Genomic DNA, 22,666 nt, shown 5'->3' with positions numbered 1-22,666 from the left:
CCATCCAGAGGAGTCTGGTGTCCCACAGCTCCAGGAGAGTGCAGTGGTGCCAGTACAGCTGTGCTGAGCTGCTGTGAAGCTGCTGTCTTTAAACTCAGGTGTGTGTGAAACAAAGGTCTCTGCACATCTCTTCTGTCCGTGTGGGAAACACAGATGTAGTGACAGGACAAGGGAGCAGCCTTGAGATGGAGGAGGGCAGGGTTAGATGGGATATTGGGAAGGAATTCTTCTCTGTGAAGGTGGTGAGGGGATAGAATTCCCAGAGAAGCTGTGGCTGTCCCTGGATCCCTGGAAGTGCCCAGGGCAGGGGTGGGACGGGCTCTAGGTCCATCCCAAGGCTGTGATTCCGTGCCCAGAGCTGGGTCCTGCTGGAAGCACTCAGCCTCTGTCCTGGACCTGGGGCTGCTGCTCATGTGCTCCGTGCACAAATCTGCTGCAAACCAGACTCTGCTCGAGCTCTGGCCACGAGATGGCATTCTCTGAGCTGCTTTTGCTAAGAGCTTGCCATCTTTAATAATAACAATAATAATTAAAGGAGGGGGGAGAAGCCACAAACCCTCCCTGTATTTTCTGAAGTCTGTGACAAAGCAAGATTTGTGAGGAGGCTGCTCCTGCTCTTGCCAAACAATGGTGCTGCTTTCTGAGAGCTGAGAGGGAGACTGAGGGTCAAGTCCCTTTAAAAAAAAAAAAAAGTGAAATACAGTATTGTGCATCTTGAAATCTGAAACCAAGAAACAGAAGTGCAAGGGAAACAAGGGGGAAAGTCTTGCAATTCCTGTGGACAACTGTTGCAAGTGGAGTTTTAAGGAATACAATATACATCTACACCTTTTAAAGGTCATTGAATGGCTTTTGTGGAGAAACCTGTGAAATAAAAGAGCCTTGGAAGAAGAGATTTCTTTTTCTCCTCCTCTCTGGATATAATGGCCATTGCAAATCAAAGCATCTTGAGATTTGGCTTCAAGTGTGTCTTCCTGGCAGTTTTTACACTCACCTGTGATGGACACGGTGGGAAGAGAGAGAATGGTGGTCCTGCCTGCTACGGAGGATTTGATTTGTATTTCATTCTGGACAAGTAAGTCAGTCCTACTTTGTTCTTTTTCACAGAGTTCCTTCTCTAGGCATGAAGGATCGGCACACGCTGATACCCAGGGGATTTTCTTTGGATTAGGGTTTTGTAGCAGTCACTCAGTGCCCAGGGGATCTCTGCTTTGTTATTGCTGTGGTGATGCTCTGGTAGGTGCGGTGCAGAAATCCCGCGGGGCTCTGCAGTCACATCGCTGGAAGTTTCCCGACAGGGGAGCTCTGTGTGCACCCAAACTCGAGTTTCCTAGAGCAGGGCAGGACCCTGGTCCCCTCTGGGCTCCCTGTGAGCCAGGGAGGTTGAGGCTCTCAGGAGAGCAGAATTATTCCTGCAGGCTGAGAACGTGCAGGGAGCGCTGCCCCTGCCCCTCTGCCCCCTCTGCTGTGCCCAGCAACTCCAGGTAAAAACCAGCCCAGAGAGGGGCTACTCCCTTCAGAAGGGGCTGAATTCAGCTGCTGGGATGGAGAACAGCTCGAGTCCTTCATTTAAAGAGCTTTATTTTCCCTAGCTGAGTCACACTTTCTTTGTTTCTTCTGTTAATCAAAAGCATGTTTTGACTGTTTGTGCTGAAGATAACTCCCTAGCTCACTTTTTCATCACTAATTGTGGCAGTGTCATCTCCTTGGCACTGTAAGAGTGCTGCTTTTTTCACTTGTGGATGGAGCAATGTGGAATCATTTTGTGCTGAGCTTCAGAAAGCTTCATACTAAAGCAATGCAACAATTAAAAAAAAAAACCCTTAAATAATACTGGCTGAAATGATTGTCCTGATTTTCTTGATCAAGAGTAGTTATTTTGAACCAAAGGCTTGGAAATACTGGAGGTGATGCCTGCCAGAGCCATGGCACTGACATTAATAACCATAAATTTCAGAGACAGGAAAGTATTTGCAAGTTGCCAAAAGTGCTCACAGATGAAGTTTCTGACTGATCCTCTGGAGTGTTTTGCAGTAGCTCCCACATTCCATTAGTACAAATGACTTGGAATTACATAACCCTTTATTACAAAATACTGGGTAAAATCTGAGACACTGGCTGCCACAGTTGTCCTGATGCTCCAGGGGAAAAATTTATTTATTTTTTTCAGTGGAAAGATCTACCTGGCTTATTCATTTTGCTGGTCTTCAGTTGTTAGCTGGAATAACTCTATTGCTCCAAATGGAAAAACCTCAAACAAACCCAGAGCATGATTTGTACTGCAGAGAGCTGCATTTCCCTGGAGCTGAAGCAGGCTTGAAGGTTTTCTCAAATGTCATGGAGATGCTGTGTTACACCTCTGAGCCTGTGTAACTTCAGCAGGCCCTTAATTCAAGTTCTGTGCTGTTCCCTCACTAAAATCCATGACTTCTGAGCTTTGCTCCTGGATTATGGATTTGGGTGGAAACACAAGCCTTGGCACAAGTTTTAAATCAGGCAGGCTGGCCCCAGTGTCTGTATCAAGGTATCCAACAAAAATCCTGCTTTGACAGCTGCAGAATTCCTGTTCCTGGGGGTTTTTTTTGGTGCAGAAATGAACAGGATCTGATGTAAAATCTTCCTTGGTCTCCAGTGGAATTTTGGAGGAGCGTTGTGGCTTTTCAGCTGTTGCTGAATACAATACACCAGGGGACCTGGTTGTTTAACCTCTGATGAGAGATTTACTGTGCTGGAGTTGGTTACCACATATCCTTTAACACTTTCATGGAATCACAGAATGGTTTGGGTAGGGAGGTCTTTAAAGATCATCTGGCTCCACCCCATGCCATGGGTCAGGAACCTTCCACAGACCACCCCTTTTGTCCTTTGATTGCAGAATCTCAAACTGTGTCTATTTTCTCAATTTGTCTCAAGCTGTATGTTCTTTGGAGCAGCTTTCTGTTGTTTAGAGTAACCATTTGCTGTTTGGGGTTGCTCCTTGCTCTTTAGAGTAGCTGTTTGCTGTTTAGGGTTCCATGTGCTCTTTGCTGTTTGGGTTCTGTGCAGGTGCTGAGCACCTCAGGGTGAAGCTCACACCAAGATAAGCCCAGTGCTGTGGAAGGTAGGCCTGGCTTACTTTGGGAAAGCTGCTCCAAGGTGGCCTGGCCTCTCCTTTTGTGTTCCTGTGGTGCTGAGGGATTCCTGGGTTCAGGCTCCACACACAGGAGGAGCTGGTGCCAAGGAATTACAGCCTGGTGCAAATTAAGATACAGGGCCTTCATTAGTAATGAAGTTCTTCACTAGGAACAAAGCAGTGAGATGTTGCTGCAAAGCCCAAAACTTTGTCTTTGCTGACAAATTACCCACTTATTCTAAAAATATTCTCCATGTGATTAATTAATGCAGACTGTGACCACCCCAAACTGACACAGTGCCCAGCCCTGCAGTGAGCAAACATCCCCTCTCCAGCACAGCTGGAACATCTGGGGATGTTCAGCTCCCAAACTCATTTATTTGCAGGTGGGGAGGAAGGAATAACCTGTGAGTCTCCTCAGCAGCCTTTTGCAGCAGCCAGTGTGTGTCCCAGGGATTGTTCCTGTGGTGTACAGATAATGGGAGATGCCTACCCATGTGCAGAGAGCACACAGGGATCTGTAAATGTGTGAAAGGAATGGTTCTGGGAGACCCTTGGCAAAATGAAACAAGGAATCCAAGCTCTGGATCTCCTCCTTACCCAGCCAGACAAAGGATCTGGTTTTAACCAGTTGCATTGAATTGAAGCTCCTGCTCTGGAAAGGCTGATGTTGGTTTCTTTGAGTAGAGCTTGAGTAGCTGCAGTTATTGTGATTTAAGCAGGATTTGAGTCCAGATTTGCACTCAGAGTGTGGAAGGCACAGAGCCACGATGGGATGGAACAGGCAGAGCCTGAGCCTCAGGATCTGCTCCCTGCCCTGGGAGAGTGAGCCCTGGAGCAGAGCTCAGCACAGCAGCCAGAGCTGAAATATTGTTCAGCTGCTCTCAGAGGGGCAAACACAGCCTGAGGCAGGGAATGGTGGCACTGAGGGTCTGCAGAAAGAGAGTCAAAACCATCTCTGCTCCTCATTTACCCAGGGACTGATTCCTTGGGTTTTTTCCAGGGTCACAGGCCTGCATCCAGAGCAAGGAGTGCATTTTGTTGGGATGGCAGGACCTTGCAAGGATGTGGAGGAATGGTTTGTCTCTGGGTTAGCATGAGGGCTGAGGGCTGCCAGCAAGGCAGGGTGGAGAAATTTGTGCATTTTTGCCTTTTTTTGCTTGCTGCCTGAAGGAACATAATTAACTCCCAATTCTGCCAAGGGCAGGCAGTTGCAGTGAGCTGAGCTCATGTGTGAAATCCTTGCCAGTCAGGACCTGTGGATGTGTTTTTTACCCAGTGATGCATCTTAGATAACCATTCCTTGGTAAAAGGAATGGGCAGGAGCTCCCTTCCAGCCAGGACTGAGTGTGTGCCTGCAGCATTCTGCACTTTTCCTGCTGACTGATGGAAGTGAAGTCCATGGCTGTTTGTTTACTAGTTGTTTTTTTGCATACCCCCTGCCAGCCAGGAGGAGAAGAATGTTCTTGGACTGAGACTGGGCTTAGAGGCTTGTCCTGCTCTGACCTGAGCCTCTGTGGCCCCTGTGACCTGCAGTGCCCCATGAGCTGACTGGTGTGAAGTGTGGCACAAGATAACAGCAGTTCCTCCAAGAATTGCATCACCTCTCAGATGCCTTTGTGCTGTGGAGGGCTTGCAGAATTGCTCCTGAAGTGTTTGGAAAGACAAAGGATGCTTTTGGGCTCATTTGTGTTATTTTCAGAGAGCTCAATAAAGAGATGCTGCACAACTTCTGAGGTAAATGCCATCTCTGAGAGCCAGGCACTTCTGGGAGTTGGTCCAAACCCAGGAAAGCTTGAGGTGTTCTTTGGATCAACATCAGCCTCTGAACCAAATGTCTGTATGTCCTGCTGTCAGCTGCAAGGCACATCACCCATGTGAGGTCTTGGTGTAAGAGTGTGAGCTTGGTTCTGTGACTCTTTCAGTCTGCAAAGTGAATAAACCCACAGGCAAGGTGCAACAGCAGAAATGGAAAAGTGGAGTATAAAAAGTGCAAGAAAGACCAAGTCTAGGGAGGTTTGAGCTTGGCAGCTTTGGGCTCTGGGGCATCTTGTCCCAGAGAAGAGGAGGAGGAGGAGGAAGGCACCTGCTGCAGGGCAGGGCTTGGCCAGAGCCACGGAGCCCCTGCAGGGTCTCCTCAACACTTGCATCCCTTCAGAGGGACAAAATGCCAGTGGAGCTGACCACAGAATGCATCACTCTCTTGTTAAAGAGAATGGTTTACTTAGCTTTAATTTCCATTTATTGGGCCTTTCTCCAGAAGAGATTTTGGCATCCTCACGGATGAGCTTTTTCTTAAATTGCAACTTTATAGCATCAACCATTCAGCTGCAAAGCCTTGGCTCGCTGATCATCTTGTTTCTTTGGGGAATATCAAAAAGAGAACTATTTGAAAATTGGCTTTTCTTATCTTACAGTTGGACTTTGGAAATACTTGTCCTACTCAGAGTTCTTGGCCTGTCTCACTGTACAAATAAAGTGTCTCTTACAGTGTGGCTGCTGAATGACACAGCTCAGGGAGGTGGGCACTGTGAGCTAATGCTGGTTTTGTAAGCTTTGTCCTGGCTGCAGAAAGGTTGGTTGGGTTGGGTTTGTCCCTTTTAGGCCAAGGGAAGAACACAAGAAGTCTGAAGCGTGTTCAGAAAATGCATTTCATGTATGAGCAGTGCTTTTTCCTTAGTGCAAACCTGGGTATTTCTGACAGCAGAGAGAGAAGTGAGCTCCAGCAGACTGAGCTGTCTGGCTCAGGGGGGAATTGCTGTGTGGGAAGGACAGTGTGTGGTCAGCCAAAGTGAGAACCCTCATTTCAGGCATTACAGCTCCCTCTGGTAGAGATGGGGAAAACTGGGTTGCAGACTGTTCCAGTGAAACTGGTGAAACTGAGCAGAAACCATCCTCCCTTTGGCACAGAGTGGGTTTGGTTTGATGTTGTAGCAGTGGTAAGAACTTTCCTCACAGGGTGTTTTACCTGATGGCTGGGAGAGGGTTGGGCAGGGGCTGCTGGTCCCAGCTCCCTCATTTGGTGTCTGCTACCAAATGGGTCAGGAAGTGTGGGAATCTTCACTGAGGTGTTTTCTGGGAGGTGAACTGACAGTCTAAAGTAACATTTGTTTCACTGAAGCAAGGACTAATTGCTTCTGATTAACAAAGCCTTGGCTCTCCATGTCTTCTGGAGACTGACCCTTGCTATAAAGTCAAGTGTTCCTTCCGTATAAAGACAATAAACACTTCTTTTCCAGGCAGTTCTAGGAAGTGATTTGGGCTGTTTGGCGCTGTTGGGACTGGAGTGCCTGTGGAATTCAAGGTCTCAGAGTTATCCCTTACATCCAAGGGGAATTTGCACCTGGGGCTGAGCTCTGTGTGTCTCTGTTCTATCAATTCAGGGTTTGGATGCAGCAGGATTTAAGTTTCCTGTCTGAGAGCAAGTCCTGATGCACGTCACCCTTCATCTCTTATGACACAATTTTCCCACTGTCTGTGGTTATTTGGTTTATCAAGAGCTTTACTGGTGGTGCTCCTTTGGTCCTCTTTGACACACACTTGTGTGGGGAAGAAGCTGTGGTGTCATGTCCTGGTCTGAGGAAAGAAAGAAAGAAAGAATTCAGCACAATGAGCATTAGCTGATGATCCCAGCTGCCCTGCAGTCTGTCAGGTCTGTCTGATCTCAAGCAGGTGTGTAAGGCCATCCTTAAAGTGATCCTAAACTGAGCTCTTGGGGCTGAGTCCTTTGTGCAGCAAGATCTGGCAGGGTCACACTTGTTGCACAGGGCCTGAGCAAAGGTCCTCAGTGCCTGGACAGGTCGGGGCACACACAGAAAGCAGCTGCAGGGATTGGGGAGCAGGAGGGAGAGGCCAAGGCTCCGTCATGGTCAGAAGGAGAAGCAGCTGTGGGGAAAGGGGCAGGGAATGTCTGAGACCCCCAGGACGAGCTCTGCCTGCTGCCTGTGCTTCTGCAGGAGAAGCAAAGCCCTGACAGCCAGGCTGGGGTGGCTGCAGCAGGCTGGGGAACCTCCTCTGCCTCTGCACTGCATTCCCAGAGCTGAGGTGGGACACAAGAGCTCATTTGCCTTTTCTTCCTCTGAACTGAAAAATCATCTCAAACGTTCATCTTTTCTTCCTCAGGCTGCAGATCAATGAAGTTTCTGTTGAAGCTGCACTATAAATATTTCTAATTGTACTCAATGAATTAAATAAGTGATGACACATTTATTTTCCAGCTCTAGAAAAGAAATTTTTTTCCAATATTAATATTCCAGTGTTCATAGAAGTGTTTATGCCAGAAGGGGCATTTGGTGCTGAAAGATTCTGATTAACCTAATTTTTCCTCGTTCTTAAAACATAAAGAAGAATAATCCAACCCCATTACAGCCTATGGTTTATTCTCCTGAGGAGCAAAATTAGTTTGTTTTGTCTTTAACTGAGGTGTGAAAGAATTAACCAGAGCAGTTGAGATGTGGACTAAGGTGTTTTACTTTTCATAGTCTCTGGCACAGTGGAAACACTGGAGCAGTTTAATAATCTGTTCCTCCAACTGCATGCAATTCTCAGAATAGGCTTGAGCTAAAAGCTCTGTGTAATGGTTTGGAAGTGAGTGGGTGGAATTAATCTAAAACATTGTGCAGAGAAGCAGCTCCTCACTCACACAGGGTTTATTTGGGTAAGGCTGTGTTAAAGTCCAGCCTAACTGCCATGAGCTACTGCCAAGGGCAGCCTCAGACACTTGCATGGAGTGGGAATTGTTCTTGCTTTTGAAAGTTAAGTAGGAAATGTCAATTAGAGTTTGATCTCTCTTTAAAGGAAGAGCATGGGCAGTGAGTGTGGAACAGAACAGAAGCAAATGCCTCAGTGAGCAGTGTGAGACAGGACAAATGGCTGGGAAAACTCAACTGATGTGTCCTGTAATGCTTGTGTCCCCAGATCAGGAAGTGTCCTGCATCACTGGAACGAGATCTATCACTTTGTGGAGCACTTGGCCCGCAAGTTCATCAGGTGAGGGGGGCTGCAGGTCCCTGCCTGGGTCTGGGGGTGCCAGGGGCTGCTCCCCATGGGGGATGTGGTGGGGAAAGGCTCTTGTCTGTGCTCAGATCTCCCACTGACTGCTCTTCCCCATGTTTGTGTTCTGTGGGAGATCAAGTAATTCCAGTTATTCCTGCCTGCCTTCCATGGATCAGATGTGGGGGAGCAATCCCCCTGTCCCTGAGCTGCTGCCTGAGGGGCAGGAGTTTGGGGCTGCAGGGAGAGCTGTGGCTTTCAGGCCCTGAATGACCTGAGCCTGGATGGGGAATCCCTCAGGACAGGGGATGGAATGTGTTGTGACAAACATAAGGAGCCCTCCCTGGTCTCCATGGTGACACCAGGATGCAGTTAAGCCTTTCTTGCTTTAGCAATCCTAAATTGTGATTGAAGTGTTTTCTACATCTTTTACATTTCATCCTGTTGAGCTGTAACTGGGATGGCAGAGTGTGACTGTGTTACACACAGGGCTCTGCTCTGGACCACCAAATTAATTTACTTTTTTCCTCTCCTCCAGCCCTCAGCTGAGGATGTCCTTCATTGTTTTTTCAACCAGAGGGACAATTCTAATGAGGTTAACAGAAGACAGGTAAGAAGAGGTTTAAAGTCTGACAGCAGCTTCTGTGTCCTTGTAGCTTCTTCACCTTCCTCAGTGGTTTCCATCCCACGGGGAGCAGTGTTGTGGCACCTCTGTGCTTCTCAATTTCACTGGTAGAGTCACGTGCCCATTCTCTTGGAATGCACTCAGGCCTCTCAAGGCAGAGGTTCCCTGCTTAATTTCAACTTCCAAATGTCTTTCTGTCAGCTGTCAGGGTTTCAGCTCACACTGCATTCCCCAGAGATTCAGGATTTTCTCAGAGAAGCAGAGACTCAGTGCCTGTGAAACATCCTCTGGGAGTTTCTTCTGCAAACAAAGAGGTGAAACTGCCTTCCCATTAAAAACAGGCCTGGGAGCCAGAGTGACACCCACACTCCTGGGGCTGGGGGGAACATGATTCCCTGGAAGGTCTGAAGGTGTGTCACAGACAAACTGTTTGGGATGGGTTGCAGGGGTGTGGATTTTTTGGCAAGAAGAGATTGCCTTGTTTGTGAAGCATGTTCCAGCCACCCCCTTACAGACCCCCAAGTTAATCCCAGTAAAATCTACCGGATGGATTTTTTTTGTTTCATTCTGACTTCCAAGGAGAGCTGGATGAGGCCCTTAAATCGCTCTGACTTCCTCTGTTAACTGCATTGCCACGTGGAGCAGAAATATATGTACCACATGTGTGCAGTGTATAAGTCAGCATGTGTTTTACATATTGGATGTCTGAAATCACATACCAGAGCAGCTGCCATGGGGAGGAAGCTGGCTGCCTTCCTGCAGAGCACTGCACACTCACACCAGCCTTGCAAATGTCCTTAAACCAGCCAGCCTGAGCATCTCCTGCCCCTTCCTGCAGCAGCAGGGATGGAGAGAATGAGCCACATTTATTTAACTGGCTGCCAAAGGAAAACCTGTTCCCTGCCTCTTGCAGTGTCCCACCCCAGGAGCAAACCCCACTGCAGAGCTCTCCTTTCCTTTCTGCTCAGGCCCTGAGCTCTGAGGCTGAGATGTTTCCCCTGTGGGAATGTATTCCATATTTCCCCAGCTGTCCCAGAAATGCTGGGGACAGCAGGACATTGTTGTGGAGCTGGTCTCAGAGCCTGGCTGGTTGTACTGGGCACTGGCAAACAAGGGGTGTGGTTTACACTGGCCTCACCTGGGAGAGCTGCCCCAGCCCAGCCCTGCCTCTGATGCTGTTTCAGCATCTGAACTGAGGCCTGAGGTGCTGAGCATTCCTCTCTGGAAACTCACTCCTTCTGGGAAAACTCAGTGAGTCCAATGGGACTGGACTGGCATTTTATTTACTTTTGCTCTGTATTTTAAAGTTTCAGTATTGACCTCTGAAAAACAGTTTTGATCACAGGAAATTCTCCATTTTATACCCACCTTTGGTTTGGTATGTGCATGGGTGCCTGAGAGGAGGAACCTTATAAGTGTCTGGCTAGTTTGGGGTATCACATGTACAAAATGGGTTCTTGGAGGTTGGATATTTCAAAAGCAGACAGTGTTTGCTCCCTGGGGAGTCTCTGCTGTGCAGACTGAGCAGTGTCAGTGCTCTGCTGCCATCAGCCCCACAGTGGGTGTGTGGCCACACCAGCTGCCCTTTCTGAAGTGCCTGGAAATGCAGAGACAGAAGTGCCTCTGGCATGCCCACGTGGCCCTGCCTGCAGGGACTTCATCCCCTTCCCATGCAGACTGTGCAGTTTGCTCAGATACACCCCTCACTCTGCAGGGTTTTATCTTGTGTTGAAGACTCCTGGGCTGTGCTTGGCTTCCAGAGTTTGGTGTCTGCCACTCAGAGGAACAACAAATCACTGCCCACCCCTCAGAGCCTGCAGCTGACCTGTCACTGAGCCTGGCACTCCTGAAAAGAGCTAAAACACAGACCCTGAGTCACAACAGGCCCTTGGGAAAGGTTTCAGTCTTCCAGTCAGCTTAACCAGGAGCTGAAGATGTAGCTCCACATAAACTGGAGTTTCCAGGACAGCCTGAGTGTCATTTTTTGTAGCTGTTTGATGATGTTTGTACACTTGAGCAAGAAAATGTGTTAGGAAAGTGAGCCAGGTGCAAGTCAGCTGCTGAGGTTTGAGCAGGGAATATTCATTTAGGAAGAAATGAATGAAATGTGTGGCTATGGGATGGTGCTGCTGTGATGTTTTCCCAGGCAGTGGGAGCACAGCTCTGTGTTCCACATCTACCCTGTGCAGAGCCTGGGTTAAACCCTTCCCCCTCTCTGTGCCTGGCCCTGGCTGCACAGCCCCATGGCTGTGGCACCTGCTGGTGCCTTTGCTGCTGGCTCTAACTGTGCCTCCTTCCTTGCAGGGAGCAGATCCGCCAGGGCCTGGAGGAGCTGCAGAAGGTGCTGCCAGGAGGGGACACCTACATGCACGAAGGATTTGAGAGGGTAACTGCTGCAGGCTCAGTGCTGGGCACAGCCTCTGCTCCTCAGGAGCTGCAGGACACAGGGCTGCTTGAGACTGGCTGGGTGACTGGGACCTTGTCCCTTTGCTGCAGCAAGTACAGGGAGTGCAAGGGCTCAGTGCTGGAGCTGCAAACTCTGCTAATTCTCCTTATTTCTGCCTTCAGCTTTTATGGGCAGAGCTGCTTTTTCTGCCTGGGAGAGGGCAGTGACATTGAGTCCCCAAGGCTCTGGGTCCAGGAAGGGAGGGAAGCTGTCAGTCCTACCTGGGCTGGCCAAATAACTGCAGACCTGACTGCCTGCTCTGACCTTCTCCTTCTGGACACATTTTTTACATATTTTACTATGTAAATATGGAGTTTCCTGGAGTTTCTCTAAACCTGAACTCCTTCACTCCCTCCCACCTCTGTCCCTCGTGGGTATTTGGGAGGGGTTTGAACTCCCTGCCTGTTGAAAGTGCTGCCCCATCACTGAAATGTGAACACAGCAGAAACTCAGGTGGCCTAACAGAGCTGTTGGTTTGTCTGCAATTGGAATAGCTGATCTGGAGGTGCTGAGGAGTATTTAGCATAGGGCCTAGGATTTTCTCAAGGATGAAAGTGGGTAGGATTTTCAGAGAGGAGTTGGTGGGGTTGGTTTGGCTGATGAGACCTTGCAGGAATGCATCCAAAGCCCAGGCAAGGACCTTGCTCTGTGATCATGTCTGAACTGCAAATGTGACATCCTCACTGCCATCATCCCTTCCTTCTGCTGCAGCAGAAGTTCACAATGTTCTTATTATTGGTTTATTACTGATAATCTTCTGCTTTGATTTCAGGCAAGTGAACAGATTTACTACGAAAATGTTCATGGTGAGAGGCTTTCTTGATCCATTGAATGGTTTTTTTCTTTCCTTTTGACTGATAACTTTAACAAATCTAAAAAGCAGCTTCACTGTGGGAAGGGTGGGGGTGGTTTCTTTTCTTGCAGGGATGTGGTGCTAGGCAGGGAAGTATTCCTGAAAGGGAAAAAGAGCAAGTGGAGCTTTGAGGAGCTGGAATTGAAGTGTTTCAGGCCAAAAGGGGGAAGCCAGGCTGGTGCAGGTGCCCACCCTCACCAAAACTGTCCAGTGCCTTTCTCTTGCTGGAGGGCTCAGGCAACCATTTCTTCTTCCTTCTGAAACACAAGTGCATGGAGAAGCTCTTAGGTAAAAGATTTTTCTAACTAGCAATTATTACAACCAGCAGTAAGTGCAGGGAACTGGAAAAATGTTTGTCCTTTCCTTCCCTGTAATAGATGTAAAAACTTTCTGGTTTGGAAGGGAAGGCTGCAAGGTTTAATGATGTTCTTGAAACATTACTCAGGAATCTTGAGATTTTTAGGCCCTTTTCCCACCATCTTCATTTAAATCCCAACTTAGTTTTTTATCACAAGCTGAAAAAACCTCTCTGGATTTCTTGATCTGACATTAATGAAATCAGGAGCTAACTAGGAGCAAGTTGCACTGGGTTTCTGATGGCTGCAGCCTCATTTACTGGTCTGAAGTACCACCAGAGTTGTGCCCTCTGAGTGTGCTCACAGGCAGGATGTTTTCTGAGGTGGTTTAGCAAGCAGAAGCAAAGCCAAGGCACTGAAGAGGTTTGTGTGTTCAGGTTACAGAACTGCCAGTGTCATCATTGCATTGACAGATGGAGAGCTCCACGAAGATCTATTTTTCTACTCTGAGAGGGAGGTAAGTGCCTCACACATTGGTGCTCAGGGAGACAGTGAAATGTCTGGGCTTGCTGCTGTGAATGCAAAAGATGAGGAAAACCTTCTTCCCCAGTGAGAAAACTCCACTCTGGTGCTCTGCAGACATGGATCTAAAGAACAGCCCCTGACAGCAGCAACTCTGACTCACCACAGCTCAGGGGAAAGGAGAGGGAGGGGTTAAAACTTCCAGATAAAAATAAACATTAGAAGAAGGAATTGTTCACAGCTGAAAAGTTTCAGTATTTACAGGATTGCTCTGGGAAATGCTGAATATTCTCACTTTCACTTTTTTCCTCTTACAAAAAGTCACGACTGCAGACAGAGGATGGCTTCTGTCACATCAGAAAATCTTTCAGATCACCCAGTCCAACATTTCCACAAATATCTTGAGATTCAAGCACATGTTCTCAACATCCTCATTAAATTAGTGAACTGTGCAAAATGTTCAATAGTGGGGTGAGCACTGGGAGCTTTGCTGCAGAATGTTCCTGCAGCTCTCCTTTGGGCATCCTCCCTGGAGAGATGAGCAATTGGCACTTGTCAGTCAAACCAGGGTGATCTAAGCTTGGCAGATGCTATTTCTGCATGAATTTGCTATGGACAGAATTTTTCCTCTCAGTCTGTCCAAAGTGCAGCATGAAATCCAATAACAACAACAAGAATGGGTTTGTGGAGTAAAACCAATATTGCTTCAGCAAATGTCCTGAATCTACAGCTCCCCTCCTTAGGGTTCATCTCTTTTTATTTCCCTTCTAAAATAAAAAATCCACAAGGAAAACAAGTTTGTTTTTAGAGGTGAATGAACAAGTTGAAAGGTCAGAAGTGCTTTATTTGTTTTGGTTTGGGGAGGAGCAGCTATGGGCTGGTGGAAGGAGATCCTGATCACTTGCTCTGAGTTACTCCAGGTGTTTGGGTTGAAGCTTCCCAGAGTGAAACTGGAGTGATGCTTTTGGTGAACAACTTGCATTGCTGCAGACTTCCCATACAATCTAATCTCTTCTGGGAAGGAGCTTTCAGTCAGGTCAGGTGTTCTTGTTCTGCTGAAATATGATTAAATGACTGCATCCATACTTAGGCATTTGTAGCAGTAAAAGCAACTTCAGTGAAGCAGGCTGGGCAAATCAAACCTGTGCCTGCTCTCCCTTCAGCTCAGGATGCTGTGTAAGCCCTGGGAGTGATGCAGTTTTAGGGCAGATGGGATGGAGCCTCTCTCACCTCTGAAACAGAACACACAAAAGCATTTTAGGTTACTGCTATACTGGGATGTGCCCTAAATGATGAAAAGAAAATTGATTTAGCCTGTCTGACATCTTTTAGGAAGCTGGAGGAGCTGGAAAGAAACTAATTAGGTTTTTAAAACCCACCAAATACCCTGGCAGTTGCTTTACTAAACAATAGCAAATCTAGCAGCAGATAAAACCTGATTTTACAGAATCGGGGAGGAAAACTTTTCAAGTGCTCTTCTGCTAAGCTTCCCCCTTTGCTCATCAGAAGGAGAGTGAATTTCTGGTTAGGAGCTTTGAGGAAGCTGCATCCCAGCCCGTGGGTGACATGTGGTGCCTCCTCCTCCCCTGCAGGCGAATCGCTCTCGGGACCTGGGAGCCACCGTCTACTGCGTGGGGGTGAAGGACTTCAACGAGACCCAGGTGAGGATCCCTGAGTGCCTGGCACAGCCTGGCCAGGGCTCCCAGCCCTGCACCCTGCTCAGCCTTCTCCAGGGCTTCCCCTCCTCCTGTTCCTGTCTGAAGTGACCACCTGTCCTGGTTTGCCAGGAAAGGCAGGAGCTTCTCTTTGAAATGCAGAATGTAAACCCCCTCCCTCCTAGTTATTATAAATTTGAAATTAAGGGGCTCTCAGGCAAAGATATGGGAATTGGGAATACTGAAGTATTGCCATATAATCCTTCAGCTTCAATGCAGCTTTCCTTTCAGAAGGAAACTGTGCTGTAAAAAGCAAACAGCTTCATTAGTGACTAATATTTCACAGCGTTCTGACTTCTGAATTTCTCATTTGAATATTATTATGTCTGTGAATTGTATTTCACACATAACAGTTGACATTTTTCTAACATGAGTGAAGCACTTGCACAGCCCCATTGCACACAGGTAGAGGCTGGAAGACCTTTTCCAGGTTTTTCAGCTTTCAGAAAAGGAGTCAAACCATACTTGGTGTAGAACAATCTCCCTTGAATCAACCCCAGAGACTGGTGTAACCCAGAGTAAGCCACAGAAAAACAAAGAGGGAATAGAAATGACACAGAGACCAGACCTCAGACAGCTGCTCCTTGAAGGCCCTTGGATGGTGACAAAACTACCTGGAATTCGATGGCTGTGCCTGAAGTCCCAGAATGGACAAGGAGGAGGAGGGAGGGGGATGAACTAGGGAGCTGTAAGGATCCAGCTCTTCTCCTGCAGCTCAGGCAGCCAGCAAGGAGCAGCAGGGCAGAGCTGCCTGAGGATGGCTCTGGGTGCAGAGCTCTGAGGGACAGGAGCTGGCCCCTGGGGTTTGGGAGGAATGTGTGGCTGCTCTGCTGCCTCCAGGAAGCCCAGAGAGGCTGCTGGTACCTCTGCCAGGGGAGATTTACTGGAACAAGCCTTGGCCTTGCAGCACTCACACTGGGTCTGCTCCAGCAGATGCATGGAGAGCTCATTAGTGCTGAGCTGGGCTGAGAGCTCTGCCTTAACCCTTGCTGTGCTCTGGGCAGCTGAGCCTGCAGGCAGCTCTGTGCAGGTGATATCCTGGCTCCCCTGAGCTCACCTCCACCTCAGGAAGGCTCCTCCTCCTCATCACAGAGGTTCCTCAATGCTCCTCTGAGACCTTGCAACCTCCACTCAGAAAATATCTCCTGGTATCTCCCTGCCTCCCTCTGTTTGGCTCTCTGATGGTTGATCACAAATCTCTGTCCTGGCAGGAAAGGTGAATCAGGCCTGTATTTCCACGTGGGATATAATTTCAAAGAATTGTGGAAGAGTTAAGGGTGGAAAAGGCCTCCATGAGTAAAGGTTGAATCTTTTTGGGGTTCAACCTTTGCCCTAAAAATCACTGGGCACCAATGAAAGCCACATTGTCTCCAAGTCTTTTCTGATCCCTGATATTAAGTTTATAAAGTCAATCAGGCTAACAAGATAAACATGTTGCTGCTTAATAAGCCACAAGGCAGTGGCAATCCAGAGAGAGCAGCTGAGTGTTTGAGGGTTTTATTTGCAAGCCAGTTAATCAGGAGAAGTCTTAATTTGCTGCCTGCTGGCTAATTGATCTCATTCTCTGCATTTCTGTTCCCTTTCCTCTGGCTGCTGTGTCAGCTGGCCAGGATTGCTGACAGCAAGGATCACGTCTTCCCAGTGAATGATGGCTTTGAAGCCCTGCAGGGGATCATAGACTCTGTGAGTATTTTCACCCCAGTGAAAATCTGCACTCCTGCACATCAGTGTCACCCTGCACAGATGGAGGTTTGGGTCTCTGTTGCACACAGCTAGAGATATTATAAAAGAAAGGTCTTAAAAATATGGTTTGGGCCCTGCTACTCCAGCTAAGCTAGCAGCAGCTTGTGAGCTCCTACAAGAAAGAATCAGAGGAATGAAAAGCCAGGAAACACGACTACCTCTTCTAGTAAGGAAAATAAGTCTGCACCTGCATAAACAATGAATCTGTCCCATGAAAATCCACAAAGGAAAAATGTAAACACCTGAGTCCTAGCAGGTGCACACAAAAATAGCTTTTAACCAATGAGTTAGGTGGCAAGAATACTGCCAGCCAATCAGCTGCACATGAGGTCTGTGAAAACTGTATGAAATGAGTTCTGTGAATAAAGAATTGGCTCTTTCCTGCATGAAGAAACAGTCCCAGCTAGTCTCTTACAACAGTTCTGTGTTCACAAGAACCTGCTGAACAAAAATCCAAGGGAACCAAGCATGGTTTGTGCTAAAATGCAGCTTCAAGGTTGAGTTTACCAGTAGATTGTCCCTGGGTTTCCCAGTTCCTGGGATTCCTGCAGGGTTGGGTGCAGCCATGAGAGCTTCAGTGCCTGGGCCATGGAGTGCTTCCCCTGGCTCAGGGTTTGGGAATCCCCAGTCCCCACTCTGTGTGTTCTGGTTTTGGTGCAGCTGCTTGGGTGACAAGCCCAGGTGGAAGCTGAGCTGGGGAGGGGGCACTGGCTGGGGGCTCAGCTTTCTCTGTTTGCAGTGCTCACACACTACTTGGACAATGCAATTCCAGAAAACCATTCCCTCAGCAGAGGCTCAGTTCTCCCCACTGCTCTGGCATGCACATGGAATACAATCCCTGGTTTATTGGTTTTCCTGGCACTGTCTGAGCCTGGATCTACTGCCTCAGCTCTCTTGGACAATCAGGTGTTGCATGTCATTTAAGAAAACAACCAAAAAAGCAATCATTTGCTTCCCAGCCCTGCATTCCCTTTGCAGCTGTTTTTAATGAATTCCAGCAGCAGCTCTGACTCCCAGTTGCACTGAGAGTGGGAAGATTTCAGCTCCAGGCAGCCAGTCCAGAACTGCTCCAGCTGAGTGGTGCAAGAATTCCCAGCTTGGGAAGGAGGGTGACAGGGAAGTGCAATGGTACAGGGATGAATCTGTGAGCTGAGCACTGGCACTGCAGAGGAGTCACTGCAGCAGCCTGGAGAGAAGGGAAGTGGCTTTATGTGTGAAAGGAATGACCAGGAGGACATTAATCACTCCAGAGAATAACAAACAAACTGTAGATTCCTGCTCTAGCTGGGAAATCAGGTCCCTCTCCCCTGCTGTTCTCATCCTTGCCCAAAGCACCCCTGGAGCAGACAGAGATCTGTGGGCACAGGGAATGTTAATGGTGAAAGGGCCCTGGGTTTGGGAACTTCCTTCAGTTCCTGTGTGAGAGCTGGCACAGCAAGGATGCTCCTGTGGAGAGAGGATGGACCAGGCTGATGTCACAGGGGGAGAGGGCTGAGCCTGGGGATGAGTGTCTGAATTAACTCTGGAGATGTGCCCCTGGGTTTGTGGGGTCTGCAGGCGTTTGCTGTGAGCTGTCCTGGCTTTCCCCTTCTGCCCTGTCCTCTCTGGCTCTTTCCCTGCCCTCAGTGTGTGCAGAGCTGGGGGACTGGAGCCCCTCTGGAGCAGGGAGGAGGGTGGGAGCTCAGGGCTGGCCTCAGCTGGATCTGCTGAGCAAGATGTTCGGGTTGGTGGGGCTGGGAATGTTCCTGAGCACCTGCCCTTCCTTTTCTGTGGGGCCAGAGGCCTTGGAGGGAGCAGCTGCAGGAGATCTGCTCCAGCATTCCAGGAGGGATTGTCCCCTCCAAGCCCTGGAAACTGAGAGGAAAATCCAATCCCACACTGAGATCATGCCTGAAAACACGATTCTTTAAGTGGGTGTTCAGAGCTCCATGGGGAATGATCCTTTCTCTCCCATGAGTTCAAATGTGGCTTTTTTTAAAGCAAACCAATTTCTTTTTCTTCCTCATCATGCAAAAGCCACTGCTAGAACTCCAGCTTCCCCTGTTAGTGATTGAGTGGTTTGAGTTTGTCAGGAGGGAACAGTCTGGAGCATCTGACTGATTGCTGCAGGCTGGGAACCAAATGGAAGGAACTGAATTATTTTAATAAATTTTCCTTTGCTATGAAAAATTTCTGCAGATCATAACCTATAAATTTAGAGCAAATGAAGCAAGTCTTAGAAGAAAACCTGAAATTCAACTTCATCTCCTGCCCAGTACAGCTTTGGTGGGAGTGCTGGAGGCAAGGAGCATGAAGCAATGTGAAAGTCAGGATGGGATCCTGTCATCAGCTTTGAGCCTGTAACAGGAGCAGCTCTTGGAACAGGAAAACTGCTCCTTGCCATGTGTCAAACCATGGCACCACTTGGAGCTTATCTCAGCCTGGAGCCCTTAGCAAGGGAGCAGCTGTGCTGGGTGAGAAGTGAAGCAGCAGGGAGTGTTTGTGGGACTGCCTCGTGCATGAACTGCACAGATGGTTCATCCATCCTTTCAATTTCAGTCTGTGTGCTCCTCCTGGATCCTCTTGGTGCTCCCAGTGCTTTCCAGGCCCTTCCTCAGCTCTCAGCATGTTCAAGGTGCTCCTTCAGCCCAGAAGTCTGAGCTTGGGAATACACTGAATTCCTCTGTCACAGGAATGTTTCCTGGGGAATGTGTGCAGTGTGGGGGCTTTGGAGAGAGCTCCCTGTGAGCCCCAGTGAGGAATGTGCTGCTGGCTTTGTGTGCCCATCCTGAGCTGTCTGGCCAGACTTCCCTGGATTGCCTGGAGCAGCCAAGAGCCCCTGAGTGGGGATAGGGATGAGAGAAGGTTAATTCCAGGCATGTCCTGCAATTCCAAATTCCAGAATCCACACAGAACATGTTTATCAGCTGATAACCCCCAGCCTCAGCTGCACAGTGTTCCTTGTTAATTTTAATGGTGTATGATCAGCTTTCCACTTCTTTCTTCCCCCAAATGCATCTTTAAGAAACACTTAAACATTTGTTGGTTTTTTTGTTTTGTTTTTTTTTTAACTTAGCTCATGTAGATATTATTAGGCAGGAAACACTTCATAAATAAATGGCTGTTTTGTAATTGGCAACAGGCTTTGGCATTCAGTAATTAAACAGATCTTGCTAATGAGCACCTGGCATCAGATTCAGGTCATTCCCACTGACACTAATTAGGCAGTAACCCTCTATTACACTTCAGCATCCTGCTTGCTAATTAGAATGCCCAAATTTGGTGGAAAGAAGGTCTAAGGAATATGCAGCTGCTGTGGTGAAGTGATCTGGCTGTGTGCTCATTGTGAGCAGAATATTGAGTGGGAGCTTCCAGGGGCTGCAGAATTTCACTCCCCTTCTTCCCTTGGCTTCCAGAAGGGCCCAGTGACCTCCCAGGTCCTCAGAAAATGACAGATCCCATGAAATCTTCTCCAATGAAGACACAGAATCTTTTCAGAATGTATTTTTAATGAGGAAGAGACATAAAGGATTTTTTTGCAATAGTTCTGCCTTTTGCACTAATTCTGCCTGATTTCACTTTAAGTAAGGGTGTGTGCTCAGAGCATTGGAAACTTAATCTAAATCAAAATAAATATTGCAATTGGCACCATAAAAGTGTTTAAGGCCAGTTTTTTATAGTCATGTAAAGGGATTAGACTGGACTGGGAGATCTGCATCATCTAATTGAGACACCTGCTCTTCCCCCTCCGAGCTGCCTAACAGCAGGAGTGTTTGCAATAGCTCAGCAGAAATCATTAATCTCAAATTTAACCATGGGGGCTTTTACTTCATTAATAAAAGTACTGATTGTATTTTACATTCTCTGTGTTTTTCCTTATTCTACCTTTTTTTAAATTCTTCTACTGCTTCTCAGTTCTGTTCTCAACTGCTGACTTTCTCTTTTTTTCCACTTGACAGTTCCTGTAAAACCTTGTTCCTGCAAATCTTCTCTCTCCTCACCTGTCAGGCTGCCACCAGCTCAGACCTTCCTGCCTCCTCCAGTCCCTTGGTACTTTCAGCCCTGCTTTCTGAGTAACTCAAACTTCTGTTTAATGTTTTAAAAAACAAAGCCTGGCTCGAGGAGTAGCTTTTGCAATTAGGTCTTTGAGGCAGGGAGCTGTGACTGTGGAGGGAAAAAAAAAAAAAAAAAGGTTATCTTTTCCTTACAGAATTTATTGTATTGGTTGCTGTTCTTTCCTTACAGATGTTTCAATTTAAAGTTGGGAAAACAGTTTTCATGTTGGGTTTGAGTCACCAGTGATGCTTGGCTGACTTTTGCTTGCCTCTTGGAGCTGAGCTGGGCTGTGCTCAGTGCTGCCAGCAGGGGCAGGGGCTGAGCCCCCCAGGCTCTGTCCCAGGTGCCAGGAGGAGCTGGGGCTGAGCAGGGCAGGGGCTGCAGCCTGAGCACTGCAGCACCAGCAGGGAACAAATGAAGTGTCAGCCCCAGCCTGTCCTCTGCCCTGAGAGCTGTCTGTGTAATCACTGCAGTGAAGGGCTCAGAGCCCTCCTAAGGACACTCTGCCTGGCTAAGCCTGGCTTAGGTGGAGAAGAATTGTCTGTGGTTTGATCTGAAGTCCCAGAGCAGCTCTGGGGATGCCCTCAGGTGAGCTGGAATAAATCAGGTGAACAACAGGAGTCACAGCCCCTCGGGTGAGACTTGAGAAGTGGCTCAGTCGGGATTTCTGGGATGTTTTAGTGCAAAGCTAAACAGTTTAGCTTAAACTTGGGATGTTTGATTTGTTTTTGAGGCTTTGGAGAGGGAGCTGTGGCTGCAGAGGGAGGACAGTGATGGTGCCTCCACAGCCCTTTGGGGTTGCAGACCATGAACAATTTCAGATCATGGGGTGCAGAACGCTGGGCACAAAGCCAGGATTGCTCTGGGGCAGGGGAGAGCCTGGCACCCCTCACCTGTCACCCCTCACCTGTCCCCCTCACCCTGTCACCCTCACCTGTCACCCCTCACCTGTCACCCCTCACCTGTCCCCCTCACCTGTCACCCCTCACCTGTCCCCCTCACCTGTCCCCCTCACCCTGTCCCCCTCACCCTGTCCCCCTCACCTGTCCCCCTCACCTGTCACCCCTCACCTGTCCCCCTCACCTGTCACCCCTCACCTGTCACCCTCACCTGTCACCCCTCACCTGTCCCCCTCACCTGTCCCCCTCACCTGTCCCCCTCACCTGTCACCCCTCACCTGTCACCCCTCACCTGTCCCCCTCACCTGTCCCCCTCACCTGTCCCCCTCACCTGTCCCACTCACCTGTCCCACTCACCTGTCACCCTCACCTGTCACCCCTCACCTGTCACCCCTCACCTGTCCCCCTCACCTGTCCCCCTCACCTGTCCCCCTCACCTGTCACCCTCACCTGTCACCCCTCACCTGTCACCCCTCACCTGTCCCCCTCACCTGTCCCCATCCCCTCTCCCTGTCCCCCCTCACCTGTCCCCCTCACCTGTCCCCCCTCTCCCCTCACTCTCACCTGTCCCCCCTGTCCCCCCTCACCTGTCCCCTCTCTCACCTGTCCCCCCTCACCTGTCACCCCTCACCTGTCCCCCTCACCTGTCCCCCTCACCCTGTCCCCCTCACCTGTCCCCCTCACCTGTCACCCTCACCTGTCCCCCTCACCTGTCCCCCTCACCTGTCCCCCTCACCAGCAGTGACCCTCCCGGGTGGTCCAGGGAGGGATGTCAGGAGCTGTGGTTGTGCCAGGGCTGCTCTGCTGAGTTCAGTGTCTCTGTGAGATGCACTCACCTTTCTCACTCTGTTCCCATGGAATCCAGGCTGAGGCACTTCCCTGCTTTTTGTCTCTTTTAGATTTTGAAGAAGTCCTGTATAGAAATCCTGGCAGCAGAGCCTTCCAGTATCTGTGCAGGGGGTGAGTATGAGGAGCCCAAGGTGCCTAAAATACAATTCTCAGTTCATCTCTAATTGCTGATTGACTAATTACTGGGTGCTAAATATTTCACCTTTTTTGTGGGGTGAATTTCTTTTTCACCTCAGGGTAGTTTGCATTTATCCCACTTTGGCCAAGTGATGTCACATGGGATTTTCTTACAGAAAAGGCCTGAATTCACAAGTTTTGTATAAATGTTCTTCTGTCAAACCAGTCTGTCTTACAGCTGTGCCAGACTTGAAGTAGATGCACTGCACTTGAAAAGATATTTACATACTTATTCAAGTGATAAACAACGATGCTTGTAGAAGCAGAAGATGGTTTATAATCCTCTTTATAACCATCTTTAACACTTTCTAAGTGCTTTGATCTTATCACTGCCATTCCTTGTGCCCTGATGGGAGGACAGGGGTGGAACAGCTGTGCCCAGCAGAGCAGCTGGGAGGAAAT

The 22,666-nt window shown here is 48.6% G+C and overlaps 1 protein-coding gene across 1 annotated transcript in view; it reads left to right on the top strand.

The window, feature by feature from the left end:
• The first annotated feature begins 572 nt into the window (after window positions 1-572).
• Window positions 573-22,666, top strand: part of ANTXR1 (ANTXR cell adhesion molecule 1) — a 69,503-nt gene continuing 47,409 nt past the window's right edge. The window contains 9 exon segments of the mRNA XM_056508545.1: window positions 573-1,075; window positions 8,030-8,101; window positions 8,643-8,714; window positions 11,034-11,115; window positions 11,948-11,981; window positions 12,762-12,841; window positions 14,439-14,507; window positions 16,164-16,244; window positions 22,138-22,198. Coding sequence (XP_056364520.1) covers window positions 924-1,075; window positions 8,030-8,101; window positions 8,643-8,714; window positions 11,034-11,115; window positions 11,948-11,981; window positions 12,762-12,841; window positions 14,439-14,507; window positions 16,164-16,244; window positions 22,138-22,198 — 703 coding nt within the window. The 5' untranslated portion in view covers window positions 573-923.

Source organism: Oenanthe melanoleuca, chromosome 22 (assembly GCF_029582105.1).
Source record: "Oenanthe melanoleuca isolate GR-GAL-2019-014 chromosome 22, OMel1.0, whole genome shotgun sequence".
NCBI lineage: Eukaryota > Metazoa > Chordata > Aves > Passeriformes > Muscicapidae > Oenanthe > Oenanthe melanoleuca.
Note: the sequence above shows the minus strand (reverse complement) of the source record. Positions and strands in the feature narration are given on the sequence as shown.